Below are 16,343 nucleotides of genomic sequence, written 5' to 3' on the forward strand. Positions count from 1 at the left end.
AGATCAAATAAAATCTGCACTGAGCAGAATAGATGTATACGAAGCATGGTCTTTGCTCATGGCAGAGAACATGTCAACCCCTATTATAATCTTCTTGGAATCTTGAAACTTGTAATATTTACAGACTAAAAGTGTCACTTTTTACATATAAACTTAAGAATGACAAAAGTAACACTCCAACTGTACTACTGAGTATTCTCACACTTACATCAAAGATTCACTCGTATAATACCAGGTATGTTGCAAATCAAAACTTCTTTAAGCCATCAGTACGCACTAACTATGGTAGGTCTACATTTAAATTCTCTGCAATAAAAATCTGGGAATCTGTACCACCTGAATTTAAACGTTTTCCATACATGCTATTCAAAAAGCCGTATAAAAGATTCTTGTTGAGTACTCAAAACTGACCATAGTTTAACTTTTAGCTATATAAGATAATGCTTCACAATATAGAGTTTTCCTTTTATCCTACCTGCATTTATGTATGTCTTTCTTCTCTTACGATAACAATATCGTCTTTAATGTAACTATTAATTTAAATTATACTTAACTGGCGGTCAACCCCAACTCATATCAACACATGGCAGTGGCCAACTCGAAAGCTCATTGGCTACTTTGGTCATTGTACACGATTAAATATTCTTTCTTCTAGTTCATTTCTGTTTGTATTTTTTCTATATCATTGTAAATCATGTTTTTTTACCGGTAAGGTATTTTTTCCGTAAAGAGTGTGAAATAATAAAGTGTGTGTGTGTGTGTGAAAGTGTTTTGCATTGCTTCTCTCCTCTAGTTGGGAAGTGACACACAGAAGACACGATCACAACGCACTTTCATTGGAAGAAATAAAACTGCATTTTATTGGTTATTAGGTTTGAGGACATAACTACAACGGGAGAACACAACTACAACGCCACACTTTGGGTGGTTGTTCGTTCCCAAACCTCCCCCGAGTTACTCTTATCGAAAGGCACAGATCCCTCCTCTGTCACGCCCACTTCTTTTCGCGCCTGGAAACGTCTAGACAGAGGATTAGTACAGAGAATTAAAATTTACCTCAACAATTATGTAGTATTGAAGCACATTCGAGAGCTAGGTTTGCGTGCTCAGTGTCAAATATTTGGAATAATCTGACTAGGCTGTGGCAACCGCCTACGCAATCCTTTCAAGAGATCTTGTCACGCACTACTGCAAGGCCCCTTGGAAAGGAATGCGTGACAGCTCTGGCGAACGCACCCTGAATATATTAAATGTCTATATTTGAAACAGTTTGCACGCGTCGCTGATCAGGAAAAATAACTTACTTCTGCAGCTAAATTTGTCCGATGTAAATCACTCGTGCGAGATTATTTATTTTTATACCAATCGCATGGTGATTGTATAAGTTTGTGGTTTGTCTATTTTGAAAGGAACCACTATAAAAAAAATATATGACCGTGACCTCTTGATAGTGTTTGTCAACGTCTACACAGTGTCTTTGTTGAGTCTAAATTTTCTTCTTAGTTTGTGAGCGCTCACAAATACCGCGTGATGGCCCAAGAAACCGTGTAGTTTTAAGGATTGAAAGTCGTAATTTTTCGTTGTAAAGCAACGAAGAGGTAAAACACCAAGCGTTTTCTCCCTGTAACTACATGAGCGAACATCCGATAGGAGCCTTTACACCTAATTGAGGAGACAATTATACTGAAAACAAATACTAATAGCGAGACTGATAACTACCGTTTGCCGCAGTTATAAAAACGCAATTTTTTTACGGGTGGCTATTACAATCGAAAAACGACACACATTACCGTAAATTGGCATGCTCTAGCACTCTCTATGACTGTTTATTGGGAGAGCATTTATCCTGTTTTAAAAATTACCATATTGTAATTGGAAGGATACGCGCCACCAAGGAGGGGCCACAAAAAAAAAATTCCTTTGTGCTTCAGTGCATGCGCAAGATACTTTTCCTGCGGCTGGAAAAGGGCGGACTTGTGTTTGGGTTACTGCATAGTTTAAAGCGATATATCAGCTTAGTTTTGATCTGTAGCAACTCCATCAAACAGGTATTGTGATCTTTTTGCTACTTTGTACTCGAGCTAAGACTACGCCATGGCTGTCATGTTGCGAAAAGCACAAACGGATATACGTGAATACGTGACTGGATGAGTCGCTTCATGAAGGCGTTGTTCATTACATACGGAACATACGAGTGATCGTTCGTTCGAGAACATTTACATTTGTGCGCTTAAGTTCAGGTATTACCTCGATTGTGCACTTTTCGTTACAGGATGCCTTACAAACAGTGGTACGAAGATCTTGAGCAGATCAAGCGTCGGTGCAGGCAGAGCGGCACTCTTTTTGAAGATCCAGAGTTTCCTGCGATCGACAGCAAAGTCTTCAAGAAGCGAGTGTTACCTGGTGGTCAGTCGTTCGAATGGCTTCGACCTCAGGTACGATGGCAAACATTGTTTTACTTCTTATCACAGTATCTATGGTTTTATTTGGTTCTGGAGAGTGTTAAAACTCTTGTTTGTCACAACAAGTTTATTTTTATCGGGGAAGCTTTACTATATTGTAGTGAAGGGCTCGTATGACTTCTTCAATACCAATGATATTTACAGCGTGACTCGCGGTGATTTTGCTCTTAACGTTCTTTTAAAATCTCGTCTTCAAATTCTGCTGGGTATTCAGCTAGCTCAAGGTTTCCCATAGCTTTTCTCTCTGTAACTCAGGAAACATTTATATTAAATATATTCGCACGCCATTCATTTCATAAAAGTTAAATGTATGTAAAGAATAATAATTTTCTGTGGTCGGCGGAGCTCTTTTGAATTTTGGTGACAATTATTTCGCATACTTAAAATGGCGTCATTTGGATCCCAAGAGAGAAAAGTCGGCATCGACCTGCAACGAAAAAAAAAATATTTCAGACGAAACAAAACATTCCAGTTGAATTGATCAGCTATTTAAGCAAAGCATGTTAAGTGAACTTCTGTAGAGAATGCTCTGGAACACTTAGCTTGTGATAGCAATATTCACAGTTAATTTTTCATCAGAGAATTTACATGAAGAAGGCAATTCTCGTACTCCATCTACTAAGGGATTCTTTTGGCAACCTCACTTTTTGTGAGGCTCATTAACGCTCGTGAAGCAACATGTGTTGTTAAATGCCAATCTCCCGGAGTTTGAATCATTGCCACCTATTGTTCCCATTACGATTCTCTTCCCTAGAGCAAGGAAAAATGCTAATTACCACGAGTAAAATTCCATCAACGTGCGATTTGCATGTTTTGTTTGTAACTTGAATTGACAATTTATCATCATAAAAATCCTTTGTGTGTTTCTGAAAAAAAAAAAACTTCTTTGTGCATTCTTTGTTGTTCAGTTGTGAGATAGTGCATCATCCGATTACTTGCTCGAAGAAGACTTCGTATCGATTTCATTTGGTGCCTTTAGTTTTTAGATCCAAATAGTATAATCTTTCACGCAACAAGAGAAGGGAAATCTTCTAGATACTTAGGTTTTGGAACATCTGAAATGTGATTTTTTGAATAATAGAAGGAATTAAAAGATCAGTCTTGAAAATTTAACCTTCAAAAGCCTTGTCAACCTCATTTGTTTTCAATCAAAAGTAAGTCACAATGGTTAACCCTTTACACCCTAACATCAGTATGCATATTCTCTACACTGTGTTCTCTATACATTTCCTGAAGTGCGAAGAAGGAGAGTTTGTTTAACAATCAAGAGCTGCTTTAGTTGGTGATCATTTTCATTATTCATGTGACCTTTATGTATGATGCAGTGGGGGACTTTGTAAGGAGAAATTAGATGTTGGTCACTCCTTGGAGTTGAAAGGTTTATTGGACTTTCACCTGAACCATATGGCTCTCAATTAAGCATATTGGTACTAATATGAGCCCCTGAAACCTTTCTATGCAGACACTGGGCAGCAATAATAGCCTATTCTCATGAATAGGCACTTGATTAAAGTATGCAAAAATTGGCTCTGCCCAACTCAATTTGTTAAATATTCAACAAATACCAGTGTGGTACTGAAATATCACAACCCTGATGTATCTGGAATAAGCTTAATGGAATTTATATTTGGTAGTGGTTGTATTATGGCTTCAGTGAGTGCATTTTCTTCAAATTTATGAACTTTTAATTTTCTTTTCAAAGGAACTGTTGGACGCCCAGCAATCAAGCGAAAAGGCAGAATTTGTGGTGGGTGGAGCATCCCGTCTTGATATCAATCAGGGCATGCTGGGAGATTGTTGGTTGCTAGCAGCCATTGCATCCCTAACACAAGAGGAGGGATTGATGAACAAGGTCATTCGATTGGACAAATATGACAAGTTTGGCAGCCCTGGTTACTGTGGTGCTTTTCAGTTCAATATTTGGCAAGATGGGCATTGGGAGGAAGTTATCATCGATGATCGCCTGCCAACATACAGGAAGAAACTGGTGTTCATGCACTCCAAGGAGAAAAATGAGTTTTGGTGTGCCTTGTTGGAGAAAGCATATGCCAAGTAGGTGTTCTTCTCTGCATAAGTAAAAAAAAAAAAATTCTGGTCAACTCATTTCACATTTTGACCCTAAGAGTGACTAGCATTCATTTTCTCCTTACAGTGTCCCTCCTCAATCACACATTGAGGTTAGGAGAATGAAAAAAATGATCAGTAACTAAAGAAGCTTTTGATTGTTAAACAAATTCTCCTTATCAGTACTTTAGGAAATGTATAGATTACAGTAAGGAGAATATTCATTCTGATCTGACTTTGTATAGGATCAGGTATTCCTGCAGGCTTAATGGACCTTTTCATGATGCCTTCATTTTCTCACATATTTAAAATTTGTTGTTAAATAAGCCAGCTTAAAGAGTTTGGAAAATGTCCCATTCCTGAAGTAAAGTAACTTTGTAAGCTTCACCAGTCTATCTAACTAATTTGACAGATTTCCTGTAACTGAGGAAGAACTTAGTTATCAATTTATATGTTGAGTATATTGAGTCTCTGACAGACTTTCCAGTAATGTCTTTTGACATATTTCCTTAGGTTACAAGGTTCGTATGAAGCCCTCAAGGGAGGTCAAACAATTGAAGCTATGGAAGACTTCACTGGTGGACTGGGAGAAGACTTTGATTTTAAGAAGATGAAGACTGAAAGTGAGAGGGAGGACTTGTGGCGAGTCATTGAAAAGGGCTTACGACGGGGTGATCTCATGGGCTGCTCCATAACTGTAAGTATAATCATTTAAGTAATTGCGTTCGCCGAAGGAAGAACGCTTCCTAATATCCTGGGTTACCTGTGATCGCGTAGGTGTCCTGTGCACGCAAGCGAAAGCTGACCCATGTTTTTTCATTCGATCGGCCAGCCGTTCATCTTTTCAGTGCCATTTTGAATGGCGTCACAATTTCGTTGCGCAACCAAAAAACAATATTTCCCCTTTGAAATGCCGAACGCACTTCCCTAATCTCCGATTACTACTAGTTGTTAAAAAAACCTAATTTTTTTATTTAAAAAAACTTAGATTTGATAAGTGTTATTCTTTTCAGAGAACATCATGGCATGTTTGGAGGAAGGGTGTGTCATCACTGACTTAAAACTAGAATCCTTTCTTTTGTCTTGAATATTTCAGTTATGGATTGTGCTTTAGCAATCTCATCACCGTCAAGTCTGTCTCTTTTTGAGAGGATATCAAGCCTTTAGTTCGAAAAGATGTTCTCTTTAAGAGGCTTAACACTTTATTATTGCTCAAGCCCCTAAAAGCCTGTGTGAAGAAACACACCTGTTGAGATCAAACAAGTGATTGCACCCAACAGGGGAGGGATGGGAAAGATTGCAAACAAAGAGAAAAATTCTTGTGTGTAAACAGAGTAAAAGAGAAATAGAAGCAAATTTTTATAAGCAAAGGACAATGAACAAATTCTGAGTACCCATGTCCCCAAAGGTCTGTGGTTGGGTTTTTCACAGCCACTCTGGATTTTTTTCCTGTCCTGTGCCAGTGACAGGCGAAAAAAGTCCCTCTCAAGGAAAAACCTTGTGACACTATTCCCCATGTGATGTCCTTCCAGCAGTATATAATGCCTCTTACTATGTGCTTTACTATGAAAGTACCTAAATTAAAATCATGCATACCAGTGAGACCCATTTCCCATTTTATTGCCATCATTTTGATGTATGAATTACTGATTCAAATGCAAGGTGGCTTGTTAGTGTAAACATTGAGCATTCTTTCACGTGTGTCAGACCAACAGTATGTTAAAAGTAATTTTTTAATTTTTTTTTTTACTTAATAGGCTGCACCCAATCAGATAGAAGCTAAAGGTGACTTGGGATTGGTCAAAGGTCATGCATATTCTGTGACTGGAGCAACCACTGTAAGTCATCTTCAACAACAATCTTGTGACATGTTATTCTTGTACAACTGTATACTTAAATGTATCACCAATGCTAGCTTGTTGCCAAGGGAATTAAATTACTTTGTGACTATTAAATTATTTATTATTTATTTATTATGATGATAGAATTGGAAACACTCAAAGCTGCCTGGTTTTACTTCTTATAATGTCATTAATGAAAATGATTCCTTTTCTGTTCTGTACAGGTTAATTATCGTGGTCGAGGAACGAAGTTGGTCCGTGTGAGGAATCCCTGGGGTAATGAGAGAGAATGGGAAGGAGCTTGGGGTGATAAGTAAGTGCTCCTGTTTTGCAAATTTCTGTGTGTGTCTCGTAGTGCTGCCAAAATCTCAGAGATAGAATAACAAAGTAGTAACATAGACCAGTGAGATGTGACTTAGGAGCCTCAAACAGCAGTAGGTTGAGATTTAGAAAGGAGATTCAGGAGGAAAGAAGCCATGTTTTTTTTCCATATGGTGGGATTGGCTTTCAGGGGTAAATTGATTGAGGGTGAATTGAGTGAAGAGCTTCACAGAAAGGACACTGATTTACTCTGGAAAGTTAGACTTGTTAATTATTTAGCCTAAGAGTCTGTTGCTTTTGTCAGTCTTTTAACAAAACAGTGTAACCTGGTGATGTTCCTAAAGAATCCCTGGGGGGTATTGAGGTAGTGGAAATAGGTTAAGCTTCAATTGGGAAGTAACTTATTAAATCAGTTGGTTGGGATGTAACCTGTGATCAGGAGCTAATTTTTCAGGTTAGGGGAGTAGTGTTGTCATGCAAGAGTCAGCAGTCTTGCACTGTTACACTGTCATGCTCCTCTATATAAAGAATGTGTAATTGTGTAGTTGGTTAGTTATAATACCAACAGTGAAGTGTATAGTGTAGAAATAGGGAATAAGGAATTTTTGAGGAAACAAGATAGAGGGATCGTATTTGTGTCAGAGAACTCTAAGAGAAACGTGATCATACAGGTACATTTACATGTGAATCAGGTTTGAGTGAACAGAGGAGTTTGTTTTTTTATGGGAATTTAGCATTATCTTGCATTTTTTAATGCAGAATCTTTGATTGGAGGTGGAGAAAGGTAAATGGATAATTTACTTCTTGTGGATGCCAATACCTTATTTTAAGGTTAGAGTGATTGATATATAATTGTTTATTTCTGTCCTATAGATCCAGCGAGTGGAGAGGGCTGTCTGAATCAGAAAAAAGGGAGATGAAGCTGAGTTTTGCAGATGATGGTGAATTTTGGTAAGTTATTGATGTTTGAAACTTTCAGTGGATTGCTTAATTATGAATCCAAGAGCTTTAATCCTTGAATTCTCAGAGGTGATCAACATGTAACTTCTCCCATCAATATCTGAACATTATAAAGCAAACAGATAGTGAGAATACTCAAAGTCATCAGGTAGAAGCTACCTGTATCTTGATCTAACACCAAATTCTCGTAACTGATTTACAAGGAAAGCTGTAGGATCTGGATGGATGGATGGATGGATGGCTGGCTGGATGTGGGAGGGATATGGTTGAGCTGGGATTGGGTGCATTGCTCAAAAAAAAAATGTTTTCCAAGATTGGTGAGCTGAAAAAGCCAAGAGATCATTTAAAGGAACAATTCTTTCACTCCAAAAAAAATGAATAAAAAACGCTCTCCATGAAGCTCTCTAGGACCAGTAAAAAGTAATTAATGATAATAAAAGAAAAACAAGCAAATTTAATTTTATTAATGCTTGAGTCAGAAGTGTCTAGAAAAATTAGGAATGAATGGAGACAGATAAGTTGGTCATTCTCAGCTTTTAACACTGAGAACGTGTGAACCAACAATATCACAACTCCAGCACTCAAATTACTTTTTTGTGGTGCATGTATATTTTTGCATCAATGGGTGAAATAACCTGTGATGGACAAGCATCTATCACTTCATGCTACAGAAACAGGGATAAGTTCTGCTGGATGGGGCTCTTGTTTCAAACCTAACCTCGTATTTGTTGTGTCACTTTCTCTCTTCTATACAGGATGTCTTTTGATGATTTCACCACATATTTTCACAAACTGGAAATTTGCCACTTGGGCCCAGACAGTGCTAAAGGGGGTGGGGACCATGGTTGGGAAGGAAGGGTAGAAAAAGGTGCTTGGATTCGCGGTTCCTCTGCCGGTGGTTGTCGCAACTTTCTGAATACATTTGCCCAGAATCCTCAGTTCAGGTAAAGATTTTTTTTTCAAAGACATACATGTTCAGAATATTCTGAATTCACTCATTGTTTTTGTTATTTTCAGATGTAGTTTTACATTTGATGTGAAAACGTTTTAAGGATCCTGGTCAACCAAACACTTATTTTTGGTTAAATTACAGGAAAATGATAAAACAATCAATAATGATAAATGATGAATCGAAATAAAGCACTCATTATGTAGAGGGGTTTGTTACTTTACTGGCTAGAGTGATGAGCATCTAATTTCCCCCAACAGTATAACCATGAATCAAATATTAACATCAGGAAAATTGAAGAAATGATACATTACTCCTGAAGCTCTTGATTTTTAGACAAATTGTCCTGGTAAGTACTCTGGGAATTGTGTTGAGAAAAACATGGCTAACTTAAATACTGATGTAAAGGGTTAAATCCCCAGATTAAAATCTCAAGAGGTGATATCCTCAAGGTAGTTTTCAGTCATTCTTTATAATCCTATATATGTTCTGGATCAATTTCAGTATCTGACCAACTGCACACCTACCCCTCCCCTAACCTCACAACAGTCAACTGATGACAGGTCAGGCTTAATTTTGGTTTAGGGGAGGGGTAGGTAAGCAGTTGCTCATATACTGATATTGATCCTCCTTTCCACTCTAATCAAGGGTTGATCTAGAAGATACTGATGATGATGCAGATGATAAATGCTCCTTGACTGTGGCACTTATGCAGACCAAGCGTCGCAAATTGAAGGCAGAGGAAGGAAAGCCCATGTTGACTATTGGCTTCTCCATTTACAAGGTCAGTGTGTTGAAATTAGTCAACTAAATAAATGAAATATAGACTCTATCAATTAACTTTTGACCATGTAGTGATGGAGGAGCCACTGTGAATACATACATGTAAATATCATATTTTGTTGTTTTCATTGTATCAGGTCACAGATGAGGATTTGAAAGGTGGAAGAGCTGATCGAAACTTCTTTGCTTACCATGCCTCCACGGCCAGGTCTCCAGTATTTATCAACAGCCGTGAAGTGACTGGACGGTATACACTTGATCCTGGCTCTTATATTATTATTCCAACCACGTTTGAGCCCAACCACACTGGTGAATTTATTGTACGAATCTACTCTGAAAAACCTGTCAAGACAGGGTATGTCGCTCTTTGCTTTGTGCTCACTAATATGCTCTTTGCTTTCTTATTGTAACGTGTGGAATTCGTAGGTCAATTGTTTAGAGAAATTTTCAATGGAATGCGGAAAGTAACTGTAGTTTACATTGGGTTTTTTATTCCTGTGCTTTGTGATCAGTTATGCCATCTCTATGCAACCAATCAAATTCAAAACCAAAAAAACCAATCACAACTTCATCACCCTTGTTTTCCAAGCTTTGGTCAATCTGTGTACTTTCACGTTTTAACCCTTTAACTCCCAAGATCTTAATAGTAATTCTCCTTACTGTCTGCTAAATAATTCTCATCATGTTAGTTTGGATAATTTGGTATCGCATCAATTAGAAATCCCATAATTGATATTTTTCTCAATCACCATCACTTGTGTGCATGATATTGTATAGATGTAGTAAGGAGAAATTCTGTCTTGGTCGCTCATGGGAGTTAAAGGGTTAATCCTCATTGGCTAGTTGTGATATTTTCCTTTCCTCCGACTAGCCATTCTGATTACTTTGATTTTAGTTTTACTCAGTTAAAATGAGCTCTAGTGACACAGAGTTACAGCAATGTAATGAAAATTGGTAGTGGTAATGGAAAATGCCTCTTCTTTAGTGCTCTCCCTTTTGAAGTCATAGTTTTTTTTAGCTTAAGTACAATCTTCTTCTTTTGATAAAGCTGTGTGCAAATTTTTATTCACTTTGAATAAACCCTCTGAGTGACTAGCATCTAATTTCTCCTCACAAAATCACCACTGAATCCCACATCATGTCATGGGAATAAAGGAAATGATGGCCAAGCAAAGAAACTCCTGATTGTTAAACAAATTCTCCGCATCAGTACCTTTGGAAATGATTTTAGAACAGTGTAGAGAATATGCACACTGATTTTAGGGTATAAAGGGTTAAGATTAGAAACACCAAGGCTTAAAATGTAAAAGCTTATCACATAACCTTTAAGCACAGGTCGTCAAATTAACGATCAGGTCTTTCCAGGAAATGAAGTCGTCACTTTTTCATCTTCTTCCGTCTAACGCTTTAAGTCCCAGAGCTGATTCACCAGAAACTTCTTCCTATATTATCCATACATTATCTAGCAAACAGGCAATGAGAATACTCAAACTTATCAGGTAGAAGTTGTTATCTTGATCTAACACCAAGTTCTTGTAACTGCTTTATAACGAAATGTGTAGCAACTAGAGGGGATAATTAACTATCAGATCTTGAGAGCTTAAGGATTAAAACAGTTAGGGTATAGAACACCTTGTTAGACTTGACCATAGTGGGTTCATTTTTTGTCATATTTCAGAAAAGTTGACGTGAGTACATCCATTCAGTCCAGGGCTGAACGCCAAGCTAAAGTAAGTGCCTTACGTTTGCTTACGTTTTCAATGCTTTCATCATCAAACCATCGTTTCACGATATAGAATACTTTAAGTGATTTTTATGTGCTTGATACAAACCTTGGTGTAATGTATAGAGGCCAGGTTAGGTTAGTTTTTAGTTAAGTGTGTCACAGTATCAAGAAACGGTTAACATCAACATTAGCCAACGAGAAAAGGAAGTCAAAACACACAAACTGCCAAAAGCGCGGGAAAACGCGAGTGACGTGTCACGATTGGTTGTAGTTTGCGTCTGATTGGTTGAGAGAATGGTGTGAGTTTTCTAGACCAATCACGGAGTGAGGTAAAGCAAAACCAAAGTTATCCCGAATTACTATCGACATTCATTGGCTCTTAAAGTATTTTCCTTCTTCTGATTGGCCCTTGTGAATACATAGAGTATATTAAATGGCCGCTTGGGGAAATTTCTCTTCTCGTGTTGAAAAATATTTCACGAGTGAGCGAATGTAAACACCCTTTCAAAACTTAAAATAAACACCAATGAAATACTTAATCATTTCACTTAACCCTCTAACTCCCAAGATCTCATTGGTAATTCTCCCCTGTAGCTGCGACACATTTCCTTGTAAATTAGTTCTGAGAACTTGGTGCTAAATCAAGATACCAGCTTCTACCTGATAAATTTGAAATTCTCTTTACTTGTTTGCTGAAGAATGTATGGATATTGTTGGGAGAAGTTTTATGTTAATCAACTCTGGGAGATAAAGGGTTAAATATATATATGTATATTTTGTAAAGTAGAACAACGTGTCACTAAAGTAGATCGTGTCACGACTAAAACATGGAAGAAGTGCACGGCCTGTAAAGCGTGAACGAAATACGTTTCTCTTACGGTTCTCTTACTATGTCGTAAAGGGTTTTAATCCTAAAATAATGGCCTTTAGAATTTTTGACATCACATGGAAAGGTGCGATTTTTATTTGAAATCAAAGCAACAAAGATCTTTCACGAATGAAGATAACATGTGAAGATCACATGTTATCTTCACGTGTGAAGATATCATGTTTTCGTGGGAAAGCTTACTTGATATTTTATTGATATTAGTTTAACAATTTGTTTTTTGCTGTAACTGCACTTGTTAAGTTCACTGATTATACTTTGATTTTTTCTTTCACTCGGCAAATATTCCTGAAAAAGGTGTAAAATACGTATCAGAAAATACTGTGAGTACTAGGGTACAGTTTGATCTTTTCAGCAAAAAGATATTCAGCTTCAATCATTGTAGATAATGAGGTGTACATTAACACACTCGTGGAAACAAGAAATGAAGTAATTACATTGCGAAAATTTACCTATCAGAGATAAGTTCACTGCATTGATGAAATTATCAAGGAAAATCAGTTTTTTTTTTGCCTTAGTTAGGAATATACTAAAAGTTATTTTTACACTAGTCGCTTTTTGTCAGAATCTCGCAGTTTTTCTTATTATCATTATTATTATTGTTTTCCTTACAGTATAGATCAAGCCAATCTAGTGAGGACAGCGACGCAGCGGATGCTTCATTTAAGCAGCTGTTCAAGAAGCTTGCTGGAGTTGTATGTTGATCGATTTTTAAATTCTCTTTAAAATTCCAACTTACTGTTAAACACAGAGGTAGTGAGAATTAATAAAATTGTCAACTAATGATTTTTTTTCTCAGATTTAACACCAACTTCTTATGCCAAGCCTATAGAAGAATGTATTTTGATCATTTGAGAGAATTCACTCTCTAATCTTGGGAGTGAACTCGGATGTTCCAGCTAGAGTAAAAAAGTAATCACCTGAAAAACGTTTATCTTGTGTGTTTGTGTGTATTACTTTAGGACTTAGAGATTGACGCGTTTGAGCTGCAACAGATTCTTTCAACAGCAACAAAGAAGGGTAAGCGAAGTAGCTCTTGATTTTTAAACAAATTCTCATTGCCATTACCACAGAAGATTTATAGAAAACAGTATGGAGAAGATGCATTTTTATTTAAGTCTGAGAAGGGTTGAGGCTCAACAAAGATATTTTCTTTACTCTTTTTATCCAGTTCTGGGTGGCAAGGAATTTAGCATAGAAGCATGCAGGTATGATCAAAAGCGTTTAATAATAATAAAGGTTTTTTTTTTTTTGAGGGAGCTTGGATGGTGCAGTGGTGAGGGTGATTGCTTCCCACCACTATGACCCAGGTTCGATTCCTGGACCTGACATAACATGCGGGTTGAGTTTGTTGCTTTGTTCGTCGTCCTTGGTCCGAGGAAGGGTTTTTTCTCTACGGGTCCCTCGGTTTTCCTCCCTTCATAAAAACTAACATCTCAAATTCCAATTCAACCCTGAAACAGTGAACAAGAAGAGCCGCCTGGAATGTCCAATGCTAAATTCCCATTTGAATCAATATTTATTTGTTTATTTTATTCCCATTTTGAATAAGCGCTGCTGGCCTGTATCTCTATCTCTTGCTCGAATTTCGAAAGCAAAACACTGAGCTGGAAGTGTATGTAGCCATTAGATTGAATGGAAACATTCGTAATGGTGTTCAATGATGATATGATCCCACTCAATTACGTTATTTGTGACCTTGCAATCCCACTTATGTCCGTCGGTGTGGATTTTTCAACAGTGTCAATTGTGTTTTATCAAAACTGACTCAAGTAATTGATGAATTGAATTTTTTCTCCACCCCAGGAGTATTATTGATTTGAAGGACGTATCCTATTGCTATATGTTAGTTTATATTTTTATCAGTTGACAGCTTTTAAGTGATCCTGGTCTGAATTTTCTGTTGTCGTTTTAAAAGATCTGAATTGACAAATAGGTTGAGTCTTCGCGTTAATGAAGTTTTCCGTGCCGTCTGGAACTTAAATCCTTTAAACCCTTAGAGTGTCTGGCTTCTAAATTCTTCTCACTGTATCACCCTTGAAGCAATCATTCAGGATCGCGAGAATAAAGGATGCTCTTGATTGTTAAACGAATTCTCCTTGCCAGCGTCCCAGGAAATGTATAGAGAACAGTATGGAGACTTTGAAGGGTAGTGTTAGCTGCAAAGGGTTAATCTGGTTTCTAATGTGTGAAGAAACAAGGAGTATTACCAGTCTCCTCAGTTTGGCTGCTTATGATAAACCAATCGTTTCTTCCCCCTCCCTCTCCCTTCCCCCCTCTCCCCCCCCCCCCCCGTGTTTTATCAGTGAGTTAGGATGGTGATCGTGATAATGATGACAATGATTGGTGCGTTGGAGGAATTGTGGCATTATATAGTATATGAAGGGAGAATAAAATTGACCAAAACCATGCGGAATGTTAATCACAACAGTGATAGTGATCAGTGTAAATTGATCGGGTTGGGCAGAATAGTAATCCTTAACAATGACTAGGATGACAAGACTGGAAAGCTGGACTTTGACGAATTCAAGGAAGTATGGATTCTGATTAAAGATCTGTTGGTGAGTAAATTTACAGTTGATCACAACTTGTGTTTGTCGAAATATCCCCCTTTTTTTGTATCGATCAATCGCAATCAGCATATCAGAATTACTCTTTCAGGAAAGATAACAGAAAAATCCGTACGATGGGTGCCGAGCCGCCTTAAATTATCGAGGTGGACTGGGGAGGGGGATGAAAGAAAATAGTGCGATCAGTTCTTTTCGCGCCCAAATCGAACAAGTAAATCCAAGTGAAATTCTCTACCTTGTCATTACCTTCACAAGTTCCTCCTCCTTCGTTTTTGACCAAGACGTTGCTCGTATTTTGCAGAAAATCTTCTCTGAGCATGACGCAGACAACAGTGGTACCATGGACATGTACGAGCTGCGATCAGCTCTTGAAAAGCAAGGTGAAGGCTTCTCTTTATATTTTTCGCTTCCAAACTAATATGTCAGTATCGCAGGCAAAAGGCGTATTGAATTGTCTCCAATTGTGGGTGAATTACCTTGTTCTTATGTTGAGCACATTTTGGTAAATTATTATTAGACCAAATTCAAATCACGCGCACTAGCCAGTCGGGACAAAGGTAAATTACCCGGTTCGATTTCTGCCCTTTTCTCTGGTTCAGTCTTTGATCCTTCCGAGTTCGGAGAAAGAGCGCGGGCTCATTCCTGAACAGCGGATGGCAATCAAGCTTATGAACACTTTTGAAATTGAAATAATAAAGTGTCAGGAACGAAGCCAGAACGGACAATTTTTGGGCTGAGACCCACTTTACTATTCTCTTCATTTACATTTTAATTATTGGCGTCAGGCTTACAAAGTTATCGGGGCTTTTTAGAAAAGGGCCCCTGCTAGCTTGTTTAGACAGAACGATTCATTCTGTAGAAGGTATTGCATACGGCCCGTTCAATTGATCTATCATAGCGCACGTACTAACTGAGAGATACGTTCACCCTTCAACTCCTAAGAGTGACTAGCAACTAATTTCTCCTTAAAATGTAACTCTTGAATCAAACTTTAAGTTTACGAGATTAAAAAAAAATGATCGCCAACTATTGGAGGTCTTGACTGTGAGACAGATTCTCCTTCTCAGTATCATAGGAAATGTAGAGAGAACTTTTTTAATATTCCTTAACGATGAATTTGATTTCCTAATTCTCGTAAGGTATCTGTCTCAGCCAAGAAACTTTGAATGCCATCTCTGCCCGCTTTAACAACAAGAAGGGAACCCTGTGTTTTGACGACTTCCTGCAGATTGTCTGCCGTATTTACTCAATTAAAGGTGCGACCATATTCAGTTTTATTTTGACGTAGGCAAACGTGGGAAAAAACCAGAGAATGTTTTAAGTATTTGTTTGCTATCATTGCTTAGGAATCACATTAAATCGTTATTTGACAGTTGATCACCGAAGTGGGGGTGAATAGTGGTAGATATTTACTAACACGGGGGTTGAAAATTGTTTTAGTAAACACCACATAAGAACCAATTTTCCTTCAATATACCAAAAAAATGATCGGAGCCCCAGACTTCTGGACCCCCGGACCTCTGGACCCCAGACCCTGTCACTAAGTCTGACGCTGAATGAGTATAGATTAGTGCTAGTGAACTGTCAGGGAAGGGGTCCACTTTCCACGGGATTAACAATGTTGCCAATCGTTTTATGCTGAAACAAGCGTGATAAGCTCTGCCGGCATGGGCCTGGCACGTGTGCCTGTGCTAATAGCGGTTTTCATTTCTTAGATGACTTTGACGGACATGCTGACCGTACGGGTAGAGCTACGTTTAGCCTTGATCAGGTAAGGAAGC

At 37.9% G+C, this 16,343-nt stretch overlaps 1 protein-coding gene across 4 annotated transcripts in view; it reads left to right on the plus strand.

Moving 5' to 3' along the window:
- LOC131785137 (calpain-9) overlaps positions 1 to 16,343 on the plus strand; it is a 32,156-nt gene that overhangs the window by 13,596 nt on the left and 2,217 nt on the right. For 2 of the 4 annotated variants that reach the window (XM_066169775.1, XM_066169776.1), the window contains exons 6-19: positions 6,592 to 6,680; positions 7,562 to 7,639; positions 8,404 to 8,592; positions 9,246 to 9,381; positions 9,518 to 9,735; positions 11,059 to 11,110; positions 12,607 to 12,687; positions 12,955 to 13,012; positions 13,164 to 13,200; positions 13,799 to 13,820; positions 14,485 to 14,553; positions 14,864 to 14,942; positions 15,702 to 15,818; positions 16,278 to 16,333. In XM_066169775.1, the coding sequence (XP_066025872.1) occupies positions 6,592 to 6,680; positions 7,562 to 7,639; positions 8,404 to 8,592; positions 9,246 to 9,381; positions 9,518 to 9,735; positions 11,059 to 11,110; positions 12,607 to 12,687; positions 12,955 to 13,012; positions 13,164 to 13,200; positions 13,799 to 13,820; positions 14,485 to 14,553; positions 14,864 to 14,942; positions 15,702 to 15,818; positions 16,278 to 16,333 (1,281 nt within the window). Of the gene's footprint in view, positions 1 to 1,908; positions 2,049 to 2,272; positions 2,436 to 4,164; positions 4,515 to 5,039; positions 5,224 to 6,283; positions 6,365 to 6,591; positions 6,681 to 7,561; positions 7,640 to 8,403; positions 8,593 to 9,245; positions 9,382 to 9,517; positions 9,736 to 11,058; positions 11,111 to 12,606; positions 12,688 to 12,954; positions 13,013 to 13,163; positions 13,201 to 13,798; positions 13,821 to 14,484; positions 14,554 to 14,863; positions 14,943 to 15,701; positions 15,819 to 16,277; positions 16,334 to 16,343 lie in introns of those variants that run through there. The other 2 variants (XM_059101980.2, XM_066169777.1) reach the window with 2 other exon arrangements.

The sequence above is a fragment of the Pocillopora verrucosa genome, chromosome 7, assembly GCF_036669915.1.
Source record: "Pocillopora verrucosa isolate sample1 chromosome 7, ASM3666991v2, whole genome shotgun sequence".
NCBI classification, from domain to species: Eukaryota; Metazoa; Cnidaria; class Anthozoa; order Scleractinia; family Pocilloporidae; genus Pocillopora; species Pocillopora verrucosa.